Source organism: Polyodon spathula, chromosome 5 (assembly GCF_017654505.1).
Source record: "Polyodon spathula isolate WHYD16114869_AA chromosome 5, ASM1765450v1, whole genome shotgun sequence".
Classification (NCBI taxonomy): domain Eukaryota; kingdom Metazoa; phylum Chordata; class Actinopteri; order Acipenseriformes; family Polyodontidae; genus Polyodon; species Polyodon spathula.
In genome coordinates, this window is record NC_054538.1 from 19,478,560 (window position 1) to 19,500,445 (window position 21,886).

Here is a 21,886-nt window from a genome sequence, read left to right on the forward strand (position 1 = left end):
CCAGGGTAAATGCATAGTATAACCATGGGAAAATTATGGTGAAACGGCAAAAAATACAGTACCATGGTAAACTTTTTTAAAGGATCAGATGCAGGCAGTTGCAGAAAATTACTTTACCACACACAAAAAACCCCCAAAAAACAGGCTACTTTATACCTTACCCACTTCAGGAAATCAGTGTATAGTATTTTTCTTAAATGAAATGCATTCAACTTGTGGCAACCAGCTACACAGTTTTGCTTAGCGCAGCAAATGTGTACTTGCAAACGATTACGGTCCTACAGTAGATCTAATAATACCCAGTGCGTTTTAGGTGTTATAACTCTTTGGTATAAAAGCCTATATCCAAAAATCCAAAGAAAACCTGTATGCTTGTGCTAATCATGTGCAGGTTACATTCACTGTGATTTACAGTGGTTTTACTGTGCTTTACTGCATTGTGCTCTGGGTTTATTATGGTATGCCACAGTTTTATAATGACAGAGGGAGAGAGATAACCTCAGTGCTACTTTGTCTAATTGCAGTGTGGCAAAGCTCTTCCTGGCCTGTCGAAACAAGAAGATTGCTGTGGAACTGTGGGCACGTCCTGGGGTTTCCACAAGTGCCAGAAATGCCCCCAGAAACCATGTAAGTCAATGATCTTCTGTTATGGGAATTATCTCTATATATAGATGATGTATGTCAGAACAAACCCTCTAATTAAAACCACTGGACCACACTGCCACACTTGCAGGGCCAGTACATTCCATTTTACAGAACATACTGTTATTTTACAGTACACCTTGTACATAGCACGTAACTTCTACAGAATGTAACATACAGAAATTCATCAGTAATTTACATTGTATGTTGTACATCTGAGAAATAAATAATATATTAAAGGAATCATACAGGAAAGCGCAGTTAGCTGTGCTTGTACTGTACAGTGTTCTTTGTGATTTCAGTTAGTACCAGAACATAATTATGCCATTATTTGCTATCTGTTCTACAGACTGCCAGGCACCGTAGTCTACGCAGGAAGTGCTGTCTAGGAGGAAAATGATACAAGTTTAATCGAAAAAAATATTTAGTTCCTGGTTGAAACAAAAACCTGGACCAGGGTTAAAAAGAACAGCATACAGTGCCAGGGAGCAGTGGAATTAGCTTATTTTAAAGCTTTTTTTTCTTTTTCATTTGCAGATGGTAACAGGGCTGTTTTTGTATGGTGTTGCATGGTCTGGGAGCTCAGTACATACAGACAGGTTCATTTGTGCCCGGTCGTCTGACAGATGAGGATTAAACCATTTGCAAATTCATTTTTTTGTTGCAATATATGTATATATATATATATATATATATATATATAATATATATATATATATATATATATATATATATAAATAAATACAAAACATGTACAATAAAGAACACTTTCCTGTTTCATGAATTGAAGTGCACTGTAATAATATAGTTTAGGATGTGACGTGGCTACTTTATTTATCAGGAACCTTTTTGTTTACAGATTAAGGCCTGCATACAGATCGTATGAAATAATTCTGTTGTGTGCCATAGTGATTGCTAATTCCTTGTATAGGAATACATGCTAAGTCATTGTATACCTGTCCCTGAAGATACATCAGTGGTTGATTAATCGATAAACTCTGGAATGCGTGGGGAGAGTTTGGGTTATTAAGAACAACACCTCCAGAGCTTCAGTCAGATGTTTTTTACAGTTTGAGATGGGAAGGGAGCAAAAAATAAATAAAAACAATGAAGGCCCAACCATGCCTAGTTGCTGACTCATTTAACAGCCTTTTTTTTAAGTTAGCCTTCGTTATCAAATATGAGACTTTCCCTTTACAAGAACCCCATTGAGTTCCTATGACTTTTGTTTTTTTTATACCCTTTTATGGAAATAAGCACACTTGCAGGGCCAGTTGATTAGATTTTCCTTCTTCCTCTCAGTCGAAGAAATCACAACACTGTTCCAGAAAAGAGTCATACAGCCATGCAGCAATAGCTACCTCATATTTATAGTTATACAGTATTTCCTAATAAAGGGACCATACCGTTTGGGAGAACCTGAAAGGTACATGTTCATAAATTGTACTACGTACATCTCAGTACAGGGATGGGAGTAAGACGTCCATTGCATAGCAGTTTGAGCCATTCCTTGTTTTTTCTATGAGTTTAATAAGACACACCTGAGCTTGTTACCTGTACGCTGTGACGAATCAAGCATGTATTTAAACCTAGAATGCTTGAAACTGCTATGCAACTGCTTATTTCCATCCCTCCTGTATTTGGGTATCCTTTATATTGGTACGGTATATTGATATGCAACACATACATGGTGTGTTTCTTTTAAATAGATTTTACACTAGTACTGAATGTTTTGTGATCTTGTCTGGTCTGTTATTTCCTCTGGCATTTGCTTCTTAATAGTTTGCCTCTGGCTCACATATTTCTTAAATGAATTACTGCAGCCACCAAAAGACTTGTTTATTAGGCAGTGTACTTTACATAAAGCACCCTTATGTCAACCGCTATCTAAAAGATTTTCTTTAAAGCTTTCGCTTCAACTGAATGGAGAGCTTCCCCTCGCCGTGCTCGCCACACTCCGCTCACTCGCAGCTGTTGCAGGGCTGGCGAGATCGAAGCAGCTGCTGGTTCAATCTGAATCGGTGCCTGTCAGCTTGCGTCTGATTCAGCCGTGTAGGGCTGCTTTAACAAGTGCGGGATGTCTCCAGCACCACTCTGTAACCCTGAGAGGGGTAACCGCTCTCCCCACTATTAACTTTGATTGACTTTTAGCCTGTGTAATTGTGTCATGTTTTAGTTTAGTGTGGTTGTTACTCAGATGGATCAGAAAAGTTTGTGACTTTGTCATACAGAGGATTTCCCTTGTGAATGTGTTAGATCCCGTGCATGGAGTGGTTTTGCATTGTTTCCTTTAGATGCCAGACCTCTGTTGTTTGTTTTTAGCTGGTACAGTTGGGAGATTTGTATGATGAAACTCACTTTTCACTCAATTGTGGAATAATACTGGTTAGAAAAACAGAATAGGTTGAGCAGTTGTTCACTGCACACACACTGCATGAGTATCAAATCTTGACCCTCAAGTAAGTGTTACTTTTCTAATTGGCACTAGTATTTCTTTTGCAACATTGCTTTGAAACCAAGAATAAAAGTAAGACTGTCAGACACTAGTTTAAGGGGCAAGCTGTCTGTAGGAAAATAAATAAAATAGTTAGTGCAGTAACTCATATTGAATTCGGGCCCCACTAATGTTATTGCCAGATGCTTTACTGCACCCAAATAATTGGATTTATATACTGCTCTATGATAATGTAAATAAAGTACTTGGATTGCAATTCAATCCTTGTATTAATGCTTGCAGTCTTCCACAGCTAATAAAAATATAAAATACAGTGCCTCCATGTTCTGACACTGCCTTTTTCAAACACAAATAGCGATTAGCTGTATAAATCACTTTTACTTGCTTGTGTTTAAAATGCAGCATCCTTTCACTCCTACAAACAACAGGGATAGGCATTCAGTTCATACTTGTTGACGAGAAACCAAACACCAAATAAGTATTTTGTTGCATATTTTACTAAAATGTTGAACAATTTATTATCATTACTACTACTGAGTGACTCAGTTTTGCTTCTTTAAAGCCAAACATCCTGTTCCGTGGTCAACTGGGGACTCTGGTAGCGCCCTGAAATGCAGCTTCCTGAGTGGTGGATGAAAGTTCTGAAGTTTCCAATGTTCACTAATTCCAGTGCTTTTAAAATAACTCAGAAGAAACAGCACACGTTCTTGAGTTTCTAAATTGAAGATGTGAAGAAATCTGTCCTTGAAGTAGACTAATTATCATTGAATGCCTTCCCCATTTATCACCAGCTTACACTCAGTGGAAACCATTTAGTAAGTCTTAATCAGGTTGTAAACTTGCCTAGTGAATGCATGAGCATCTGATTGTAATTAGCAGTATTGAGACAGAGTCCCCTTGTAGAACAATGAGGGATGTGACAAACATTGGACAGTTTGCAGCCGTTACTATGGCTACATAATTAGTGGTTGTCTTAAAAGGAGCTCAGAATTGGTGCCCACTTGCTCTCCAAAAAAAAGGCTGCCTTATTCTTTTCATCTTCCTCCCAAAATACTGCACGAGACTCAAGGCCGTTCAACAAAGAGGCAGTGTTAATGCTCACTAGTGTTCAGCTGTAGAGGGCCGGGGGTTTGGGGTTTCGCAGAAATTTGCAGGATCAGTTTGAAGTGGGCATTGTGCAGTAGAGCAGCTTGTAGCTGGTAAATAAATGAGCTTACGTGAAAACAAACAGTGATTTGTGTACTGTTTAGCTCCTTTACACGACTTAAATCCTTCAAGCCTTTTGTGCCTTACTTTACCTTCCACAACAAAATAAACAAATGAATAAATAAGTCAGCTTAATTCTCTTTTTACAAGAGGGTGCAAGGGTTAGGTGCCAACGAAAAAGCAGGAAATCAGGAAGCTGTTGAAATAGCGATGCTATTGAGGACTTTTATTTCACCAAATTAAACAAAACAAATGATTTTTAAACAATATATAGTCATGCTTTTGGATGCTTTGGGCAGCAGCCCACTGGCGCTCCAGCCTCTATAAGACTAAACATACTCTTTTATACACCTGCATCATTTAAAACAAATAATTAATTAATTGCACCACCAATCGAGGTCCACAGTTTGTTCATTTCCAGCCACATTCTCACATTTAATTTTAATCAAAGCTTAGACGTAACCCTTTCCTACATTCAATTAATATATACATTCAAACAACTAACACCATTGACCATTTATTAAATTAGCACATTTAAATATAACAATAAAGACAATTCTGTTATTGTTGGTGGAATAGGTATGCACATTTTTACTATATATGAGTGAATGAAAACGAGTACCAGTACAAATAAATACAGTATTAACACAAAATAAATCACAAAATAATAAACACTATTTTCACTCCATCACATAGGGTGGTTTATGTTCAGGGTGGTGTACAAGATATAGCAATTCCGTTTAACTGGTTTTCAAGGGGATTCTCTAGTTTGTTCCAGGTTAGCCAGTGACATTATTGCTATTATATACACTGTAAAGTGTGCAGATAGTTGGAAAAAAAAATTGTGTACAGAACAGAGGCTGTAATGTATCAATACTGTCAAATACTGGACATGAGTGACAAAATAACATTAAAACATTTTTTAGTTTTAAGTTTTTGTTCTTCAAAAATGTTGTGTATTGTAATTACATACATACATTGTAATAATTATTAAATGTAATTAAATGACCTGCGCTCAGTTTCATGTACCCCTGCTCAATCAATCCAAATTTGCAATAGTGGTGTTTTTGGTCATTTGATTTTAAAGTTGTACATTTTTTACTACAGTTTCTAAGTGGGAATGTGTTCAGAAGTATCAACTATCTGAGTAAAGTGCCCAGTTTACTAGAATAACTAGCCAATCGTTGTTTTTTGTTATAGCTATCCCATTGACTGGGTCGAGGCAAATGATGGACTGCCCTCAAGGATACAAGAGGATTAACATAACTTATTGCCAAGGTAAGAATTGCATGTGTAAATGTTTGTATCTGTGAAGACTAAAGACAAAACCCCCAGTATCTCAAAGTTAGTGGACACTATACTGTACAAGAATAGCCACAGATACATTAAAAAACAAAGCAATATACATTAAAGGCTGTAAAAGCACTGCTTAAGAAACAAGCCTTCGACTTGTTTCCAAATGTATTCTTTGTTATTCTTTGCCTATATGCTTTATTGAATGCAAGTCTTAACCTGCTTATAGCACCCTCTGCTGGTGAATACCAGCATCTTAAATTCCGAGCCAAAGTCTGCCGTCTGTACTGAATGGAAGCTGATTTTTCATGTGTACAGTTCTATCTCAGCTGCCACTGGTAGATTCCCCAGAGTCACTTCACTAGCAATCCATCAAACCCCAAAGTTTTTTTTTTCTTTAGTTAATAATCCATCTTGGGCTGGATTCAAACACAGGACTCGTAGAGGAATGAAAGGGCAGGTGCCACATTTGATTTATTTCTCTGAGGCGTCTTGAATTTGGAGATGACAGCTGAAAACGAGTAGAAATGCATTGGTGCTGGCAGCATGTTTCACTACATCAGCGGTGTGTCACCAAGATTAACCCATCAATGCCCGTGCAGCCATACAAGCTACTTCGGATTCGATTAGGAAAGATAGTGGGATTTAGGACACTACCAAGGGACAAGGCAGGGATTGGAAATTATATACATTCTTCAGATCGGCAGTTTTAACATACCCTGAATGCTGACTGCAGTGTGTACAGCTCCCACATGCACGGAATGCCTTGCTGTGCATGTTCTCTGGCTTTCCTTTTTGGTAGCAGGTTCTGGACCAGCGTTTTGTTCTACCAGGATTACTGAGTCAGGTCTCTTGCTTGCTGCTTTCTCCTTTGACAAATGCTTGCTTGATGGCCTTGGATGCAGAGCTAAACATGTTCACACACGGGAATTGTTGACGGAAACCCAATAGTCAGTTTTTTTAAGAATGAAGGTTATCTGGTGTAATGCTACCACAATGCTGAGCAGCCTACTTTTTTGTATGTTATTTTTTTCTTTTTATAGATACAATTAATATGTGTTCTGTATAGTACTTTTTTTTTTACACAGGGAAACCAGGGATTGGTTTTCAGATGTCCACACTTGAAACTATGGTTTATGGAAATGTGTATTTAGGGAGGGGTTGCTCATTACCCCCTCCCTTTTGCCCACTCAGGTGTATAAACTTCTCAGTAGGCTAGTGTACTGTTGATGGTCTAGGGGTCAATAGGGTGCCCGTGTTACAAAGCCTAGGTGACATCACTAGAGTGATTGATAACGGAACCCTGATTATTTACTTTAAATTGCACCCGAGCCGCACAGGTGGACCTGTCTTGTTGCAGTGCGCTCAAGACAAACAAAGAGCCATCTGTGTGGGGCGCATTTCAACAGATCATAATATAATTGCTGTGATCACGTGGGTAAAGCTTTTTTTTTTAGATGTCTAATTTAGTAAAAGGTGATTATCAAGGGTATAGCCACCAGTATAAGAAAGGCAATGGTGAGTAGAATACAAAACTGTTTTATCACAATAAGCAAATGGTTAAACTATAAGACACTGTTTACCTAAACCATAGACAAAAGGTTTTACGTTAGATTGTGTATCACAGTATATAGCTGGTAAAAATGTAATATAACATACAGGACTGCTGAGTGTTTTAAACGCCATCTTTATGGTTAATCGGTGTTATGAATGAATTGGAAAAATCGTAGCACAGTGAAAGCAGGGAAAATCACAGTGAAGTGTGGTTACCCACAATTGAGTATATTAAAGCATGGATAAAACCATAATACTGCTATAACATCATGCGAATATACTGTACCAGTGGAAATCTTTACAATGAGGGTGGACAGGATATTGTGTCCTGAAAGAGCCACATTCACTCCTACAGTTAGACTCAACACATGCTATTCCATGTCAGGAGATACTGCAGGGCGTCTGTCTTACTGTACGTTTCATCTTGCTATGGTCAGATCCGTGGGGGAGCTCTCAGTCATAGTTAGAGAGCTGTCCAGTCATTTCCGTTGCCGATAGCAGATTTATTGTGCTCCCGAGTCATTTTATTAATCATTTTATCCTCCTGTTAGCCTTCATGAACATACTCTGGCACTGTCTTGCTGCAGGCTTTGTGATTCACATTATTTCAAATTAAATACACACAAAACTAAACACAAGCGATGATGCCATCAGTGGCCATCACAGAAAACAAATGACTTGAAGCTGATGATGTCACCAATGATGTCACTTCAGAATTTGAGCTCACATAAGAAAACATCATGATGAGATTTCACGGAAAAGAAGGAAACATGTTTTTGTGGAACAGAGAAAGAGGAAAAACAACCACACACACACATATGCAAGTCCTGGAAAATAATCACAGTGGGAGAGATACAGGCAACATGGTGTGGGGAGCTTGTTATGCAGCTGCCTGAGTTATGCATACACTGTACTGTGGGTTAGGACAAGATTGCATGGCTCATTTCCATCTGACTAATCACACAGAAAATTGATTCCCACATAATTCCCTCAGTAAGCTGGGCTTGCCCATTTCCGTCAGCTACGTGGACTATTCACAGGAAAAGTACAGACTTGGGACTCTCATATTTCAATGTGGGCGTCACAAAGTATAGACCTGCCATTGTGTGTGTGTGGCAGGGGTAGCATCACACAGTCCCTGATAGCACAGACTTCCCTTTACCAGGAGCAGTGAGTGATGTACTGCAAGTGATCCAAGCAGTTAATGACCTCATCGAAACAGACTAAAAACTGCACCTCATAATGGCGAGGGGGAAAAAAAGCTGCTAAAGCTACTTATTTAGTAAAGGGTATGTGCCACGGTGACAGAGTGTGCCCTACAGGGGGAGCACCAGGTTGTTATTAGCAGACACCCTTACCCAGGGCGACATACAGTTTTATACAAAAAAAAAATTTTTCTTTACATATAAAGAATTACAGTACAATTAAGAGCAAGATACAAAATACAATTACTTCAGCCCTAATAAGAGCAAATACAAAATGCACACACACACGTACAATTTGTTCAAGGCAGATCAAGCAGGTAACAGTGTTGATAGTTACATCAGGGTTAGGTCCAAGTGCAGGTGAAATACAAAATACAACAGATTGGGTTAAGTGCAGGATTAAAGTGCATTAAGGGCAGGGTGCTATATTGTCTAGAAGGGATGAGTTGAGTTTTACAGATGTTGTTTGAAGAGGTATGACTTGAGGAGGCTCCGGAAGGTGGTCAGGGACTGGGCAGTCCTGACATCCATAGGGTGGTTATTCCATCACTGTGGGGCGAGGATGGAGAAGGAGCGGGCTCTGGAGGCAGGGAGCGTAGCGGAGGTACAGCCAGTCTTCTGGTGCAGACAGAGAAGTCGGTAAGGGTGTAGGGGGAGATGAGGGTCTGGAGGTAGCTGAGTGCAGTCTGGTCAAGGCATCGGTAGGCGAGTACAAGAGTCTTGAAGTTGATGTGAGCGGTGATCTGGAGCCAGTGGAGAGAATGGAGCAGTGGAGTAGCATAGGAGAAGCGAGGCAGAGAGAACACCAGGTGAGCAGCAGAGTTGTGGATGAGCTGGAGCGGACGGGTGGTGGATGCAGGGAGGCCGGCCAGGAGGGAGTTGCAGTAGTCTAGGCAGGAGAGTACCAGGGCCTGGACAAGGAGTTGTGTGGAGTATTTGGTGAGGAAGGGTTGGATTCTTCGTATGTTGCTCAGGAAGAATCGGCAGGTGCGTGCTAGAGTGGAGATGTGCTGGGAGTAGGAGAGACATGGGTCCAGGGTTACTCTGAGGTTCTTGGCTGAGGAGGAGGGAGAGAGCATGGTAGATTCCAGAGGAATGGAGATAGAGAGATCAGAGGAGGGGGAAGATGAGGAGGGGAGAAAAAGGAGGTCAGATTTGAATTTGAGGTGATACAAGTGCATCCAGGAGGAGATAGCAGACAGACCGGTAGAGATACGGGAGGGGATGGTGAGGTCAGAGGGGGGGAAAAGAGAAGGATCTGAGTATCATCAGCATAGAAATGGTATGAGAAACCATAGGATGCGATGAAGGGGCCCAGGGAGCAGGTGTAATGAGAGAACAGGAGAGAACTCAAGACTGATCCTTGGGGGACTCCTGTTGAGAGAGGGTTGGGTGTGGAGGTTGAGCCACACCAGGTTACCTGGTAGGTGCAGTTGGAGAGGTAGGAGGAGAACCAGACAAGAGCAGTGGCAGAGATTCCCAGGTCAGCGAGAGAGGAAAGGAGAATAGAGTGATCGACAGTGTCAAAGACAGGAAAGAGATCAATGAGAATTAGGACAGGGGAGAGAGAGGCAGCACGGGCAGAGTTTAGCGAGTTAGTGGAGAGCAGTTTCAGTGGAGTGAGCAGAGTAGAAGAGTTTGCAGATATCAGAGATTTTAATGGAGAAGAAAGAGGCAAAGTCATCAAAGGGGTTGTTAATGGAGGATTGGATAACAGATTGGAAATAGGAGCGTTTAGCAGAGCAGAGAGTACAGGAGGAGGAGAGGAGGGAGCATTAGAGGTCTAGGTCAGCAAGGAGTATGGTTCTCTTCCATTTCTTTTCAGCAAAGTACAGTTCAGTTCTTGCCGAGCGGAACACAGAGGAGAGTCAGGTTTGGGGAGGGGAGGGGCGGAAGGTGAGGGGACAGAGGGAGTCGAGAAAGGAGGGAGGAGTAGAGGGTGGAGGTAGCAGAGTCTACAGAGAGTTAGGAGAAGTCAATGAGAGGGAGAGACAGGGAAAAAGAGACAAAATAGTGATCAGAGAGGTCCAGAAGGGTGACAGAGAGGGTGGAGGGGCAGCAGGCACTGGAGAAGGTGAGGTCCAGTTGACAGCCAGCTTTATATGTAGGAGGGGATGGAGAGAGAGAAAAGTTGAAGGAGAGGAAGGAATCCAACAGAGTTGGAGTTGGGTGGATATTGAAATCACATAACAGGACAGTTGGGGTAGACAGAGAGGGGAGGGAGGAGAGGAGACAGTTGAGTTCATCGAGAAAGTGAGTGAGAGGTCCAGGGGGACGGTACAGTACAATTTGCAGGAGTTGACAGGGAGATGTTAGTTGGACAGCATAAAATTCAAAGGTGTTAACAGACAGTGAGAAGAGGTTAGAGGGGACAGAAAAGAGTAAGGAGGGAGAGAAGACAAGACCAGTCCCACCTCCCCGTCCAGTGAGACACGGAGTATGGGACAGGATGTGGAGAGAGGACAGGGCAGCAAGTTACAGTGTTATCAGGAGAGAGTTATCAGTGTTATCAGGAGGTTTCAGTGAGAGCAAGGAAATCGAGAGAGAGAGGTGGGAGGCAAAGGCAGAGATGAAATCAGCTTTGTTGGCAGAAGAGTGACAGTTCCAGAAGGTGCCAGATAGAGTGTGGGAGGGGACAGAGTAGGAGGGGGGGAGAGGCTGCGGAAAGAGGACAGAGGACGGGAGGGAGAGGACAGAACAGGGACGTGAGAGACAGTCGTGGCAGGACAGGTGAGACAGATAGGTACAGTAGTAGTAGTAGTGGGAGCAGGAGCGGTGGGTGGAAGGTACCAACATGTCTAGTAGTTGGCATCTTTCAGAGCACTGCTAGGTTCAGATTTTCTCCAACAGCCTCTCCTCGCTGGACTCCCACAGCTAGACTCCTGGCAATGGGGGTATTACTGGTACACACTTTTTTTTAAATATACAGACTTGAAAATTTTGCAGAAATAGAACATGTTATAGTTTGATTTTTGTGTTTAACTTTACTTTTATTAATGATTTGTCTTGGCACCAGCCCTGCAGGGATAGGGTTAAATTGGGACTGGCCTGCAAATGTTATCAATTTAATTAATTATTTAAGCATATAAAAAAAGCTACAAAAAGTACAGTGGTTAGGTGGTATGAACAGTTTATTGTAGTAAGCTGTTTCAGCACTGACATAAGTATTAAGATATTAAGTGTGTTAAAATAGCGACACTCTCTTCTGCCCTCACTACCACAGTGTTTTTTTCAGTTGGGTTCACATCTGTACCAAAGTGCTATGTGAAACATTTCTATGAAAAATAAGGAAATTAATCTTGTATATGTTTTATTATGAAACACAATAATTAATTACTTATAGAATAGAACAAGCAATATTTCCTTGCTAGTCAGGACACAGTTGATTTCAGTGCAATGTGTAGTTATTTCCTTTAGACAGCATTAATCATTAGCTAACTCATCTCTCAGGGGCCTGACCATCCAGCATTTCTGTGTCATTTCCATGCTTTCTGGGATAAATGCCTCATCATTGCAGTCCTTATATTACATCATCACTCCTTTGCGTTGGGGTAGGAAAGACAGAGAAGTCCTATAGGGAGAAACTATGATTTAATCTGTGTGAATGTAGGACTGGGGTATTCCAGACTGTTTGTTTCCTGTTTGTAGTGAAGATGAAGTATGTTCATCTATTATGAAAAACATGGATTTTGTAACGAATCTCCTCCCAACGGCTGATGAGTTCAGCATAAGACACGTACTTACCTCTCGACTCCAGAGCTTGCTCTCTAGTGGAATGGTAAGTCGTTCATCTTTGAACCGTGTGGTCCGGCCCCTGCCTTTACATTCAATTCCATGGATTGAGATGCCAGTTAAGTTACAGTGGCACCCTATGGGAAGAGTCCTCACCCCTGTGGTGGAAAGAGGCAATTAAAGATATGTGTTATTTGCATTATTATAGCTATACATGTCTTGCTGTAGCTATAGAATGCTGGCTTGCAAAACACGAGATTCTGTAAAGACACTCAGAATCTTAGGGGTCAGTGATTAAGCAGCGGGGAAATGTAACGAATCACCTCCTTTCAGCTGATGAGTTAATAATACTGGCATCAACATAAGACACTTACCTTTCGACTCCAGAGCTTGCTCTTTATTTGAATGGTAAAGCGTTCATCCGTTCATCATTCATTTTCAAATAGTTACACCTGACTTTGACTAACACTGTGTCACATCAGCAACACCCTGAGGTCCCAGTGCGGCCCGACAGCTGCCACTACAGTGGGAGAGCTGTAACGCTGTACACTGCGCACTATAGCACTCCAAGAGAAGAAAAACAAGATAGAACTGGAAACAGATGGCAATATTTTTTCACTGAATTTAAAATGAAATTAAATATTGATCCCTCAGCCAAGATTGGGGGTCTTGACCGAAGCAAGGTTAAGAGGTGGGGGATTAAGCTGCAGAGTAAGGTTTCATGGATTCCATTTGTAAGAGGGCCACCAAGTTAGAACTAATGCGTTTGGAGTTATTTAAACAGATAAAAACAATACCAAAGTTTGATTGTTGAACAAATGTGATGGTTTGGCTGTTTTAAATAAAAACGGAAGCTCTCCCCTACCCATCTCACCCCTCTTCCCTCTTCCAGTGTGGGATAGTTTTACAGTTAGGCAGCTTTACTGGAAAATAAACTTCAGTACAATATTAACTTCAATCTGGGAACATTGTTCAATTAAAAAGGTTTTAAGGTTTCCACATCAAACCAAGCACATATCTTTTTTAATTGCAATTGAAGGATTTTTGTGATCATCATCAATACACTTTTTAATAGCTTGGCACCTACAATACTAATAAAGCATTATCTATGTACACATATTGGAATACAATACAAAATACTGAGGTGCATAGTGTAACAGCAGCTGATATCATCTGTGCATTTGTAGTTATGGGGCCGTTGAACCAGTTTCAACTATTTTCACCAATTAGTAATAACAAATGCAGTGTATACAGAAATAAATAAACAGAAGCATAAATTCAAATAAAAACTGTTGTTTCTGCCAAAAATCATATTGCATGAATCCTATATCTTTGCATATAACCTTATGGGCATTAACAATAGGCATTTGATTGGAAGTAATGTTTCCTTATGAGGTCAACATACCTTAGGAATAAGCACTGCATTATCATTGAGGATTTATTTTCTTTTGCTTTTGTTTGGGGAGCTTTATAGACCTTAAAGTTGTCTACAATATTAATGTATTGATCAAAATAAGGATAATATGTTCCAGAGAGTCATTCCTCAAAGCATTTCATGTCCTTTCCCTTAACTGGATTCAGTTCAGTTGCAGAGATCAGCCCCATTTCCACACGGGAAACATTTAAACTATTTACTGATCACAGCTTGTTTGCAGACGGAAGGAAAGGGTCACAGCGGGGACCTGCATCAGAAATGACTCCCTTATCTCTGAATGGGAAAGTACATTCAAGCTGTTCTTTAGCAGAACTCTCTTTTTCAGATTTAATGTTTGCATGTGTTAAAAGCTCAAGGATCTCTCAATCGAGCATTCTTCAACTCTTTTGTGAGTTATGGCTGTTTTAATATTACAGCAGTGATGCGGGTAACTGAGCATTGCAGTGTTATCAGCTGTAGCTCCAGCAGGAAGGGAAGGCATTTTAAGTAGGTTCCCACACTTCCCTTAGACTGACTTTGATACGCTTTAGCTTTGTTTTAAAAAGGGATCTGTCAGTGCTACCGCTTCCTGAGAGACTCATGATGTTCATGTTGTTCATCTGTGTGTCGATTTGCTAGAAAAAATAACAAATGCCTAGTTTTTGCATGATCCAGATAGCTGCTGATCTTAATATCGACACCTACAAAATCAGCTCTGAAGTTGCCTTTCCATTGCATTGTTATTGAATTGAGTGATGTTATTAGAAGGACTGTACACCCTCGCCCCCCCCCCCCAATCACATCAGCGTGATTAATAAAGAGTTTAAAACTCAGAAGTTTAAGGCACCGCTCTGTATCTATTCTCTAAGTACAGCTGGTACCCCACAGTGTAACCATTAACCTGTCCACCCTGCAACACATGTGGTATTTCTTACATCCTCTGGGAGAAACATGCTCCATTTGCATAGGGCACAGAATAATGGATACACAGGTGTACCAGCTTTACTTATAGGTGGCGGTATTCAAATCTGTTTTACATTATTAAAACTGACCCCCACAGACTGTCACTAGTAAAGACCTGACTGTGGTATAAATAAATATTTCGTGTTTGTTTACAGATATCAATGAGTGCCAGCTACAAGGCGTGTGTCCTAACGGGAATTGCTTGAACACGATTGGCAGCTACAGGTGTACCTGTAAAGCAGGATACGTTCCGGATCCTACCTTCTCCACCTGTGTTCGTAAGTAATTGAAACTAAGAAACAGGAGTTCTTTTTCTTTTTATAACACTGTATTGTTTTTTATATACATTTTTTTTATTCAGTCTGGCTCACCACTGTAAACTAACTCGGAAGAGACAAAGACGAGCACTTTCGTCCTCCAAATGAGTGCCGTCATCTGTCCACTTTTTCATGTATCCCTTTTTTCATTTTATTTATCTATCCCTTTTTTCGTTTTGTTTATGTATCCTTTTTTCATTTTATTTATGTATCCCTTTTTTCATTTTATTTATGTATCCTTTTTTCATTTTATTTATGTATCCCTTTTTTCATTTTATTTATGTATCCCTTTTTTCATTTTATTTATGTATCCTTTTTTCATTTTATTTATGTATCCCTTTTTTCATTTTATTTATCTATCCTTTTTTCACTTTATGTATCCCTTTTTTCATTTTATTTATCTATCCTTTTTTATTTTATTTATCTATCCCTTTTTTCATTTTATTTATGTATCCCTTTTTTCATTTTATTTTTCTATCCTTTTTTCATTTTATTTATCTATCCTTTTTTTCATTTTATTTTGAGGTGTGTGTGCCAGTTCATTTCCATTATGTCCTGGGCCTCTTTAAGCAGAGACTGCCACTTGTTTCAAATGTAAACTAATTGTTCAGTGTTTTTGTGACTGCATGTAAGGTTTAAGCTTAGACCTCTAAACTCATTTAGTTTGTGACCCATATGGGTTAGACCTCCATTCTTCTTTGCCCCCATAGTCTCATACAGTATCCACCGGTTAGGCATCCACACAAAATGAACTCTTACGGTCTGGAAAGGGGTAATCAATCTAAGTGCTCACTCAGTCCATGAAGTGGTACAGCAAGGTTTTAGTCTAAGCAAACCAGGGTTTCAATTGGACAAATAAGCTTGATTGGCAGGGATAGCTATATAAAAATTAGCAATGTTCATGTCATTTTCAACAGATTAATAGTGAATATACAGTGAGTTCTATTCAGTTGGTGGGGTTTATTCAATTGATCCACACAGACTATGAAAATTATACATCGAACAATGCATGCAATCCACCATAATTTAGATCCATTGAATAGACCCCTATGTCCATAATCCAATAATGAATTTACCAGAGGTTTATAGGCTTTTGGAGAAGATGTATAAAGGTGTACAATAGTTCATGTTCCTACTGTACAGCATTTGGCAGTAAGTTGTATCAGCATGTTAAAACTGTACAATCTGCCTGCCATGCATGAATTTCTGCAACGGATTTGGATAACCGATCTTTGTATATGATCTTTAATATAGCCAATCACGGTCCTGAAAGATGTAGCTGTACCTGCCCTGATTAATATGAATGTGCATGACAATAACAAATGAGCAAACCTTAAATCTGTATCTACAGCACTGATGTTTTACTCAGAAGAACCCTAGCATAGAAAAAAGTGCCTTTGCTTGGTTACCTACAGAATGCTTTTTTTTTTTTTTCACATGGCTTTGCAAAATTACTTTAACACATAAATGCAAATATTATTTTAATCAACTACGGTAATTGTAATTGCACAGGGGAGAATCGCCAGATTCCATTAAATTTGTCTGGCAGCAGGTCAAACGTGAGAGCAGCTTTAATGACATGATAAACTAGGAAGTAGTTTATCATGGCAGAACTCCAAAGCTGGTTGGTTCAAGGTATCAGAGGGGATTGCTGGTTGTCAGGCACAATTTGTGTTGGAGATGCAAAGTAAAGGGACTTGAAGACACCTTCACTGTTTGACAGAACAGGCAATTTCTCGTGTTGTCAGATAAAGCTTAACCTTTTTTCCCATTTTCAGTGTTTTTTTTTTAAATGAAAAGATTACTGTAGCGACAAATAATATACGGCTGTAAATAATAATACAGTCATTCAAACATTCTGTATCTCTCTCTAAATCCAACCATTTAAGCTACAGGGTAGCGTATAGTATATTGAGTCCCCATGGTTGCACTACAACATTTCATTTAGGGGTTAGTTATTGGTGTATTGTGTCCTGGCTGTGTCTTTACTGGGGATCATTGCATTGGCTCTGGCATGGGTTTGGGAGGCAAAACTTTCATTAAAAAAAAGATGCTTTGATATTTTGGCCCATGACTATATGAAGTTACAGAAACTGGTTAAAGAGGCATCAGTCCTCATTGACCAAAGCAGTTATTTTGGAAATCAGAACATCTGCTGCGCAAACTGTTCCCCCTGTGTTATTAAAAGCTTGTGGATATTATTAAGTGTGACACAAAAGCAGCTGCATAAAGGCAGTGCTGCACCCTTAAAGTAACTAAATCCTTACGAAACTCTCAAGAGCTACAAAAACCTTTGTAGAATGTCTTCATAAAGTATTTATTCCATATTGTACTACATAACCTCAAGTTCAGTTTGGTTGTTCCTCCACCCTTAATTACAGGGGTGGCCAACCCCGGTTCTGGAGAGACACAATCCTGCAGGTTTTCTGCATATCTTTAAGTCATCAATCGGTAAATACCTGGACTTTTTTTTTTTAGCGTTTACCAATTGAGAAAATAATTGGGTCAATTAAATAACTGAGATGGAACGAAAACCGCAAGAACCAGCAGCTCTCCAGGACCAGGGTTGGTCACCCCTGCTTTATCACATCTTCTACAGCAAGGGAAGATAACCACGGCACCATCGTCACAGCTCCTTGCTAACTCCAGGAGATTCCTACCCCTGTTTTAAACTAACACAATCTAGTTTTATATATATATATATATATATATATATATATATATATATATATATATATATATATATGCTGTTATATATTGTTCTGAACTTCCAACAATGACTTCAGTGACACCGGTTACAGAGGCATGATACTGTATATGCATTTATTAGAATTAGGAATATTTTCACATTGAAGAGATGAGATTAATCCCGACCGAGGCCGACTAACTTTTGGAGTTCTGTACTGATTAGATCCCTTCTCTGTCTGATACTCTGAGCGCCCTGTAGACCTGCTTGCCCCAGCTCTTAAAAACTGCCTGTATTTCTGCTTCACTGCCTGTGCATGGAAAACAATGGCAGTCTGTTTCCCTGCTTGAACATGGCATTGTTTGCTTGGTGTAAGCAAGGTTAATCGCTCTTATTAGTGGGTCACATTGCTCCCAGATGTCATCCTGATTCAAGCCCTGTGATCAAGGAACACACCACAGTACCGTAAGCACCTCTGCTGGCTTACCCTGTCATTTTTTTATGCTTTTATGTGTTTTAATTGTTGGTATATTACAGGGGCAGGCAACCCCTTCCATTTTGTTCAATGGCAGGACGTTGTTTCAGCCTTTTCCACAATTATTTAATTGACCCTGCTAAAGATCAATTAAATTGTTAAGGACCTGGTTAGAAGTGTCCAGAGTCCTGGAATAGAATGGAATGGAAGAGCCGGGCTTACCTTCCCCTGGTATATTGTATCCTGTTTAATGCTGGTGATGGAAACTCTGAAGTGTGTGTTTTTTTTTTTCAATCGTTATTTTTTTTATTTAATTTTTTTTTTTTATGTGTAACAATTTAGCGAACTCCCTTCCCTTTTCGCTGCAGCCAGTAATCCTATGATCCCCGAAGAGAAAGGCTTCTGTTTCCGATTTCTCAGTTCTGGAAAGCAGTGCATGCACCCAGTCTCTGTCCAGCTCAGCAAGCAGCTCTGCTGTTGCAGTGTTGGCAAGGCCTGGGGCCCACAGTGTGAGAAATGTCCAATTCTTGGAACAGGTAAGGGCCGCCCAAAACAAAACTAAACCAAACAACAAACAACCACTAAAATAAAAACAAAAAACAGAGCTGACAAAACAGACACACAAATCTCCATGTTCCACTTTCATCCAACCCATACATCTCTCTTTCTTTTGCTGCATGCAAGATCTTTCTGCTAGTTTGTAGCTGCTAATAGCAACAAAAAAATGGTATCTGATTTTATCTCGCTTTATTTATACAGACGTTCAGTGAGACAACAAAAATTGATTTGCCTGTGAGGCCTGTTGGCCTGCTGATATGGTTATAGAGCTCTCAACTGCAGATTAGGAATTATTCTTTCAGAACTGCAGTCAGACATAACATGTTTTGTAGTCTCTTTTTTTTTTATTGAAAATTTGGCCTAGCTGCATCCTGTATAGGTAGCCAACGCTATCCTGGTGCTTCGTGAGTCTGAGTGATGTTACTATCTGTCACGTTGGTGTGTGTTGTTAACACAATTGTTAAAAACAACTCCAGCTTCCTTTGCTTCTCAACTAGAGAAGAACACATTGTGAAGAATACATGGGAGAACACCTCAATACAGAATTACTGTACATGTGTGGAGAGGTTTAGTGTCTATGCCTTAATGTCTTTTTCTACTACATCCTCTCTTGTTAACGCCTGCTGGGCCATAAACTGTATTATGGTAAAAGTTAGTTAAACTGTACATGCAGTATTTGATAAATACAGCACTTCAGAAATGTCTCTGGAACAGAGGGGTCTGGGTGGGTACAAGAATAAGGGCTTTGACAAGAGAGAATCTTATATGTACATGGATTAAGGTGGATGACACTATGTAGCGAAGCCGGGAATGGACTCTGCAACTTGAGCTTCTTTCTGGCCCAGCCAGGCCTGGGAGGATAGGAGCAGACAAAGGAAGGATGGACATTTTGTGGGACTTCATACAGGCTGTGCTGTATGATGACCCAGATCATTATTTTGTTTATTGCTTTGTGACTTGCTTACGGTGTGTATTGCTACTGGTTGTACATTTAATGTATCCAGGTGCTGAAATCAGCTCAAATGTCACCCGCACATTGATTATTTTTGCTGTAATTAAGGCAAAGAAGCTGTGTTTGTTATTTTTAAATGTTTTACGACCCATCACATCTCTATTGCTACTTTGAGCCCCATTTTCCATTTTTGTTTTTATATGCTCATAATTTAACAGATTTTTCAACAGCCAAACCATTTGTACTTTTTCTCCACAAAATTAATCACGGTTTCTGCTTTGGGAGTTTAACAGAGCCAGTGGTGCATATTTAATTAACCAGAATCAGCCTCTCCTAGGGACTGCAGCAAAGCGTGCAATTCAATTGATAGCAGTTGATATTTGATCCAGAGAAACAATGAGCAATTTTACAATGCCACCAAGTACACTGCACGCTGGGGCTAGGTTCTGTGATTTGAAATAAATTGGTAAAGGCTCCAGTTTCCATTCAGATTTCAAAAACAGATCTGTCTGTTTTATTGCTCTTTACCGCTAAACATATGTCTCTTGCATAGATTGATTCAAAGGCAATGCAACACAACACAAAGCAACACAACACAACACAACACAACACAACATCCACCAGGCAAAGGCTTTCTGGTTCCTTTTATACATGTGGCTATTCTCCAATTATCCTCAATTATCTAACTGGGGAATTGCCAAACCTGTGACTGGTGCCCACCCCTGCCCACCTTACATTCTCACACGCACTGTTTACAGCAGCATGGTTTCTGCCCTGCCACAGTTGCATTATGACACTGTTATCCTTGTAGGAGATTTTGAAAAGCAAATTATAAAACATACCACAACTGTGATACTGATGTTGTTTGGCATTTTATGCAATGCCACCATTAAACAATAGCAAACAGTTACATGGATCATAGCTTTGGTTATTTTGTATTTTTTGTAACCTATAAAGGGAAAGGTTCTATAATTAAAATTGTAAAGCTGTGCCTCAATAAAATGCAATCCCAGTCTGGATCTATTTATAATTGAAATATACAAGAGAAATTTAAAATGACCTAAAGCTGAAACCATTTTTATAGTGCATCGTGGTTGAATGGCCACATTTTTAACAAACTAACCTCCTTCTGTACAAAAACCAGAGATCATTTATTGCGTCTTTTTTGACTGGCTTCATCCAATCATGCCTTTTCCAGCCCTCAGTATCTTACTTTAATGCCCCTCTTAATGTATGGATCATTTGCATGCTTCATATTAATATATGGTGAAAGATTGTTACTGTATTCTTTATCTCCCTTTGTTGTTGATTATTGCACAAAGTCTTACAATATGGTCTGAATTAAATCTAGATTGCAGTATAGAGTGCTGCTTCATCATTAAACCACAGTGGCTATAGCAGTACTATAATTGTATTTGTTCCAGTTATACTATTGTTGTTGGAGATATTAAAACGACACTTAAATACATCTCAATATGCTGTCCTGTCTATTTTATTAACTATAGCAGGGTAGTAAACATTATATACTTTACTAAGCTCTTTAGACCACAACTGGATTGGATAAAGAATACAGTCAGTGCTTTTAAAAAGCCTGAAAGTTCTTAGCAATCTTTTTGTTTTTACTGTGTAGCTGCCTTCAAAGAAATCTGCCCTGGCGGAATGGGTTACACAGTTACTGGCCCCTATAAAAAGGTCATCCATGGCGGTAGAAATCAACCTGACAGTGGCAGCAAGACGGAGATCAGCGCCACTGAGCCTGTGGCTTCCCCCGTACCCATCCCTGCAGTTCAGAAGCCAGTGGAGGCCCTGGTCTCTTCCAAGAGACACCACCCTGAGGTCACTGCAGTGGGAGAAGGTGAGAGAACCAAGAGCCAGCCTCTGTCTGCCAAGCAGAACACTCTGCTCCTTAATACAGTACTGTCCCTCTCGCAGAGCTCCAAAAACACTCCCTCTGCCCTTCAGAACCCTTAACTTATCCTTATACTGTACTGACATTACAAACAAAAATGCTACAATATGCCGTTTCTCCCAATTTTTTTTGAATCATTAGAAGAAATCATTCACACTGTCAAATAACTTAGAATGTCTCTCAATGTTTCCATCAAGGGTTCGTTGAATGGGGCCCAGGGTCTGCATTTGCTCTAACCCGAATCACAGATGCTCACATGCACGTACAGCACAGTACGTTGCTGCGTTTACATCGTGGTCGATGTTGAAGTTTGATTAGTGTCTGGTTGTGTAAAATATGTAAACAGGAGGAATTCAAAGATTGCCAATGCACTTTGACAAAGTGTCTTTAATTCAAATGCAATTCCATTTGAACAAACATATGATTTACTGTTAAATTCAAATCAAGTAAACGGTACTACTAACATTACCTCATCATGAATCTGACATTTGGTTTACATTATCGACTATGCTGAATGTATTGACT

The 21,886-nt window shown here is 39.9% G+C and overlaps 1 protein-coding gene across 13 annotated transcripts in view; it reads left to right on the forward strand.

Moving 5' to 3' along the window:
- The window catches only part of ltbp1 (latent transforming growth factor beta binding protein 1), a 132,636-nt gene that overhangs the window by 59,643 nt on the left and 51,107 nt on the right, over positions 1-21,886 (forward strand). For 12 of the 13 annotated variants that reach the window (XM_041249978.1, XM_041249971.1, XM_041249969.1 and 9 more), the window contains 5 exons: positions 525-627; positions 5,504-5,581; positions 14,620-14,742; positions 18,311-18,478; positions 21,083-21,307. In XM_041249978.1, coding sequence (XP_041105912.1) covers positions 525-627; positions 5,504-5,581; positions 14,620-14,742; positions 18,311-18,478; positions 21,083-21,307 — 697 coding nt within the window. The remainder of the gene's footprint in view (positions 1-524; positions 628-5,503; positions 5,582-14,619; positions 14,743-18,310; positions 18,479-21,082; positions 21,308-21,886) is intronic. The other variant, XM_041249974.1, reaches the window with a different exon arrangement.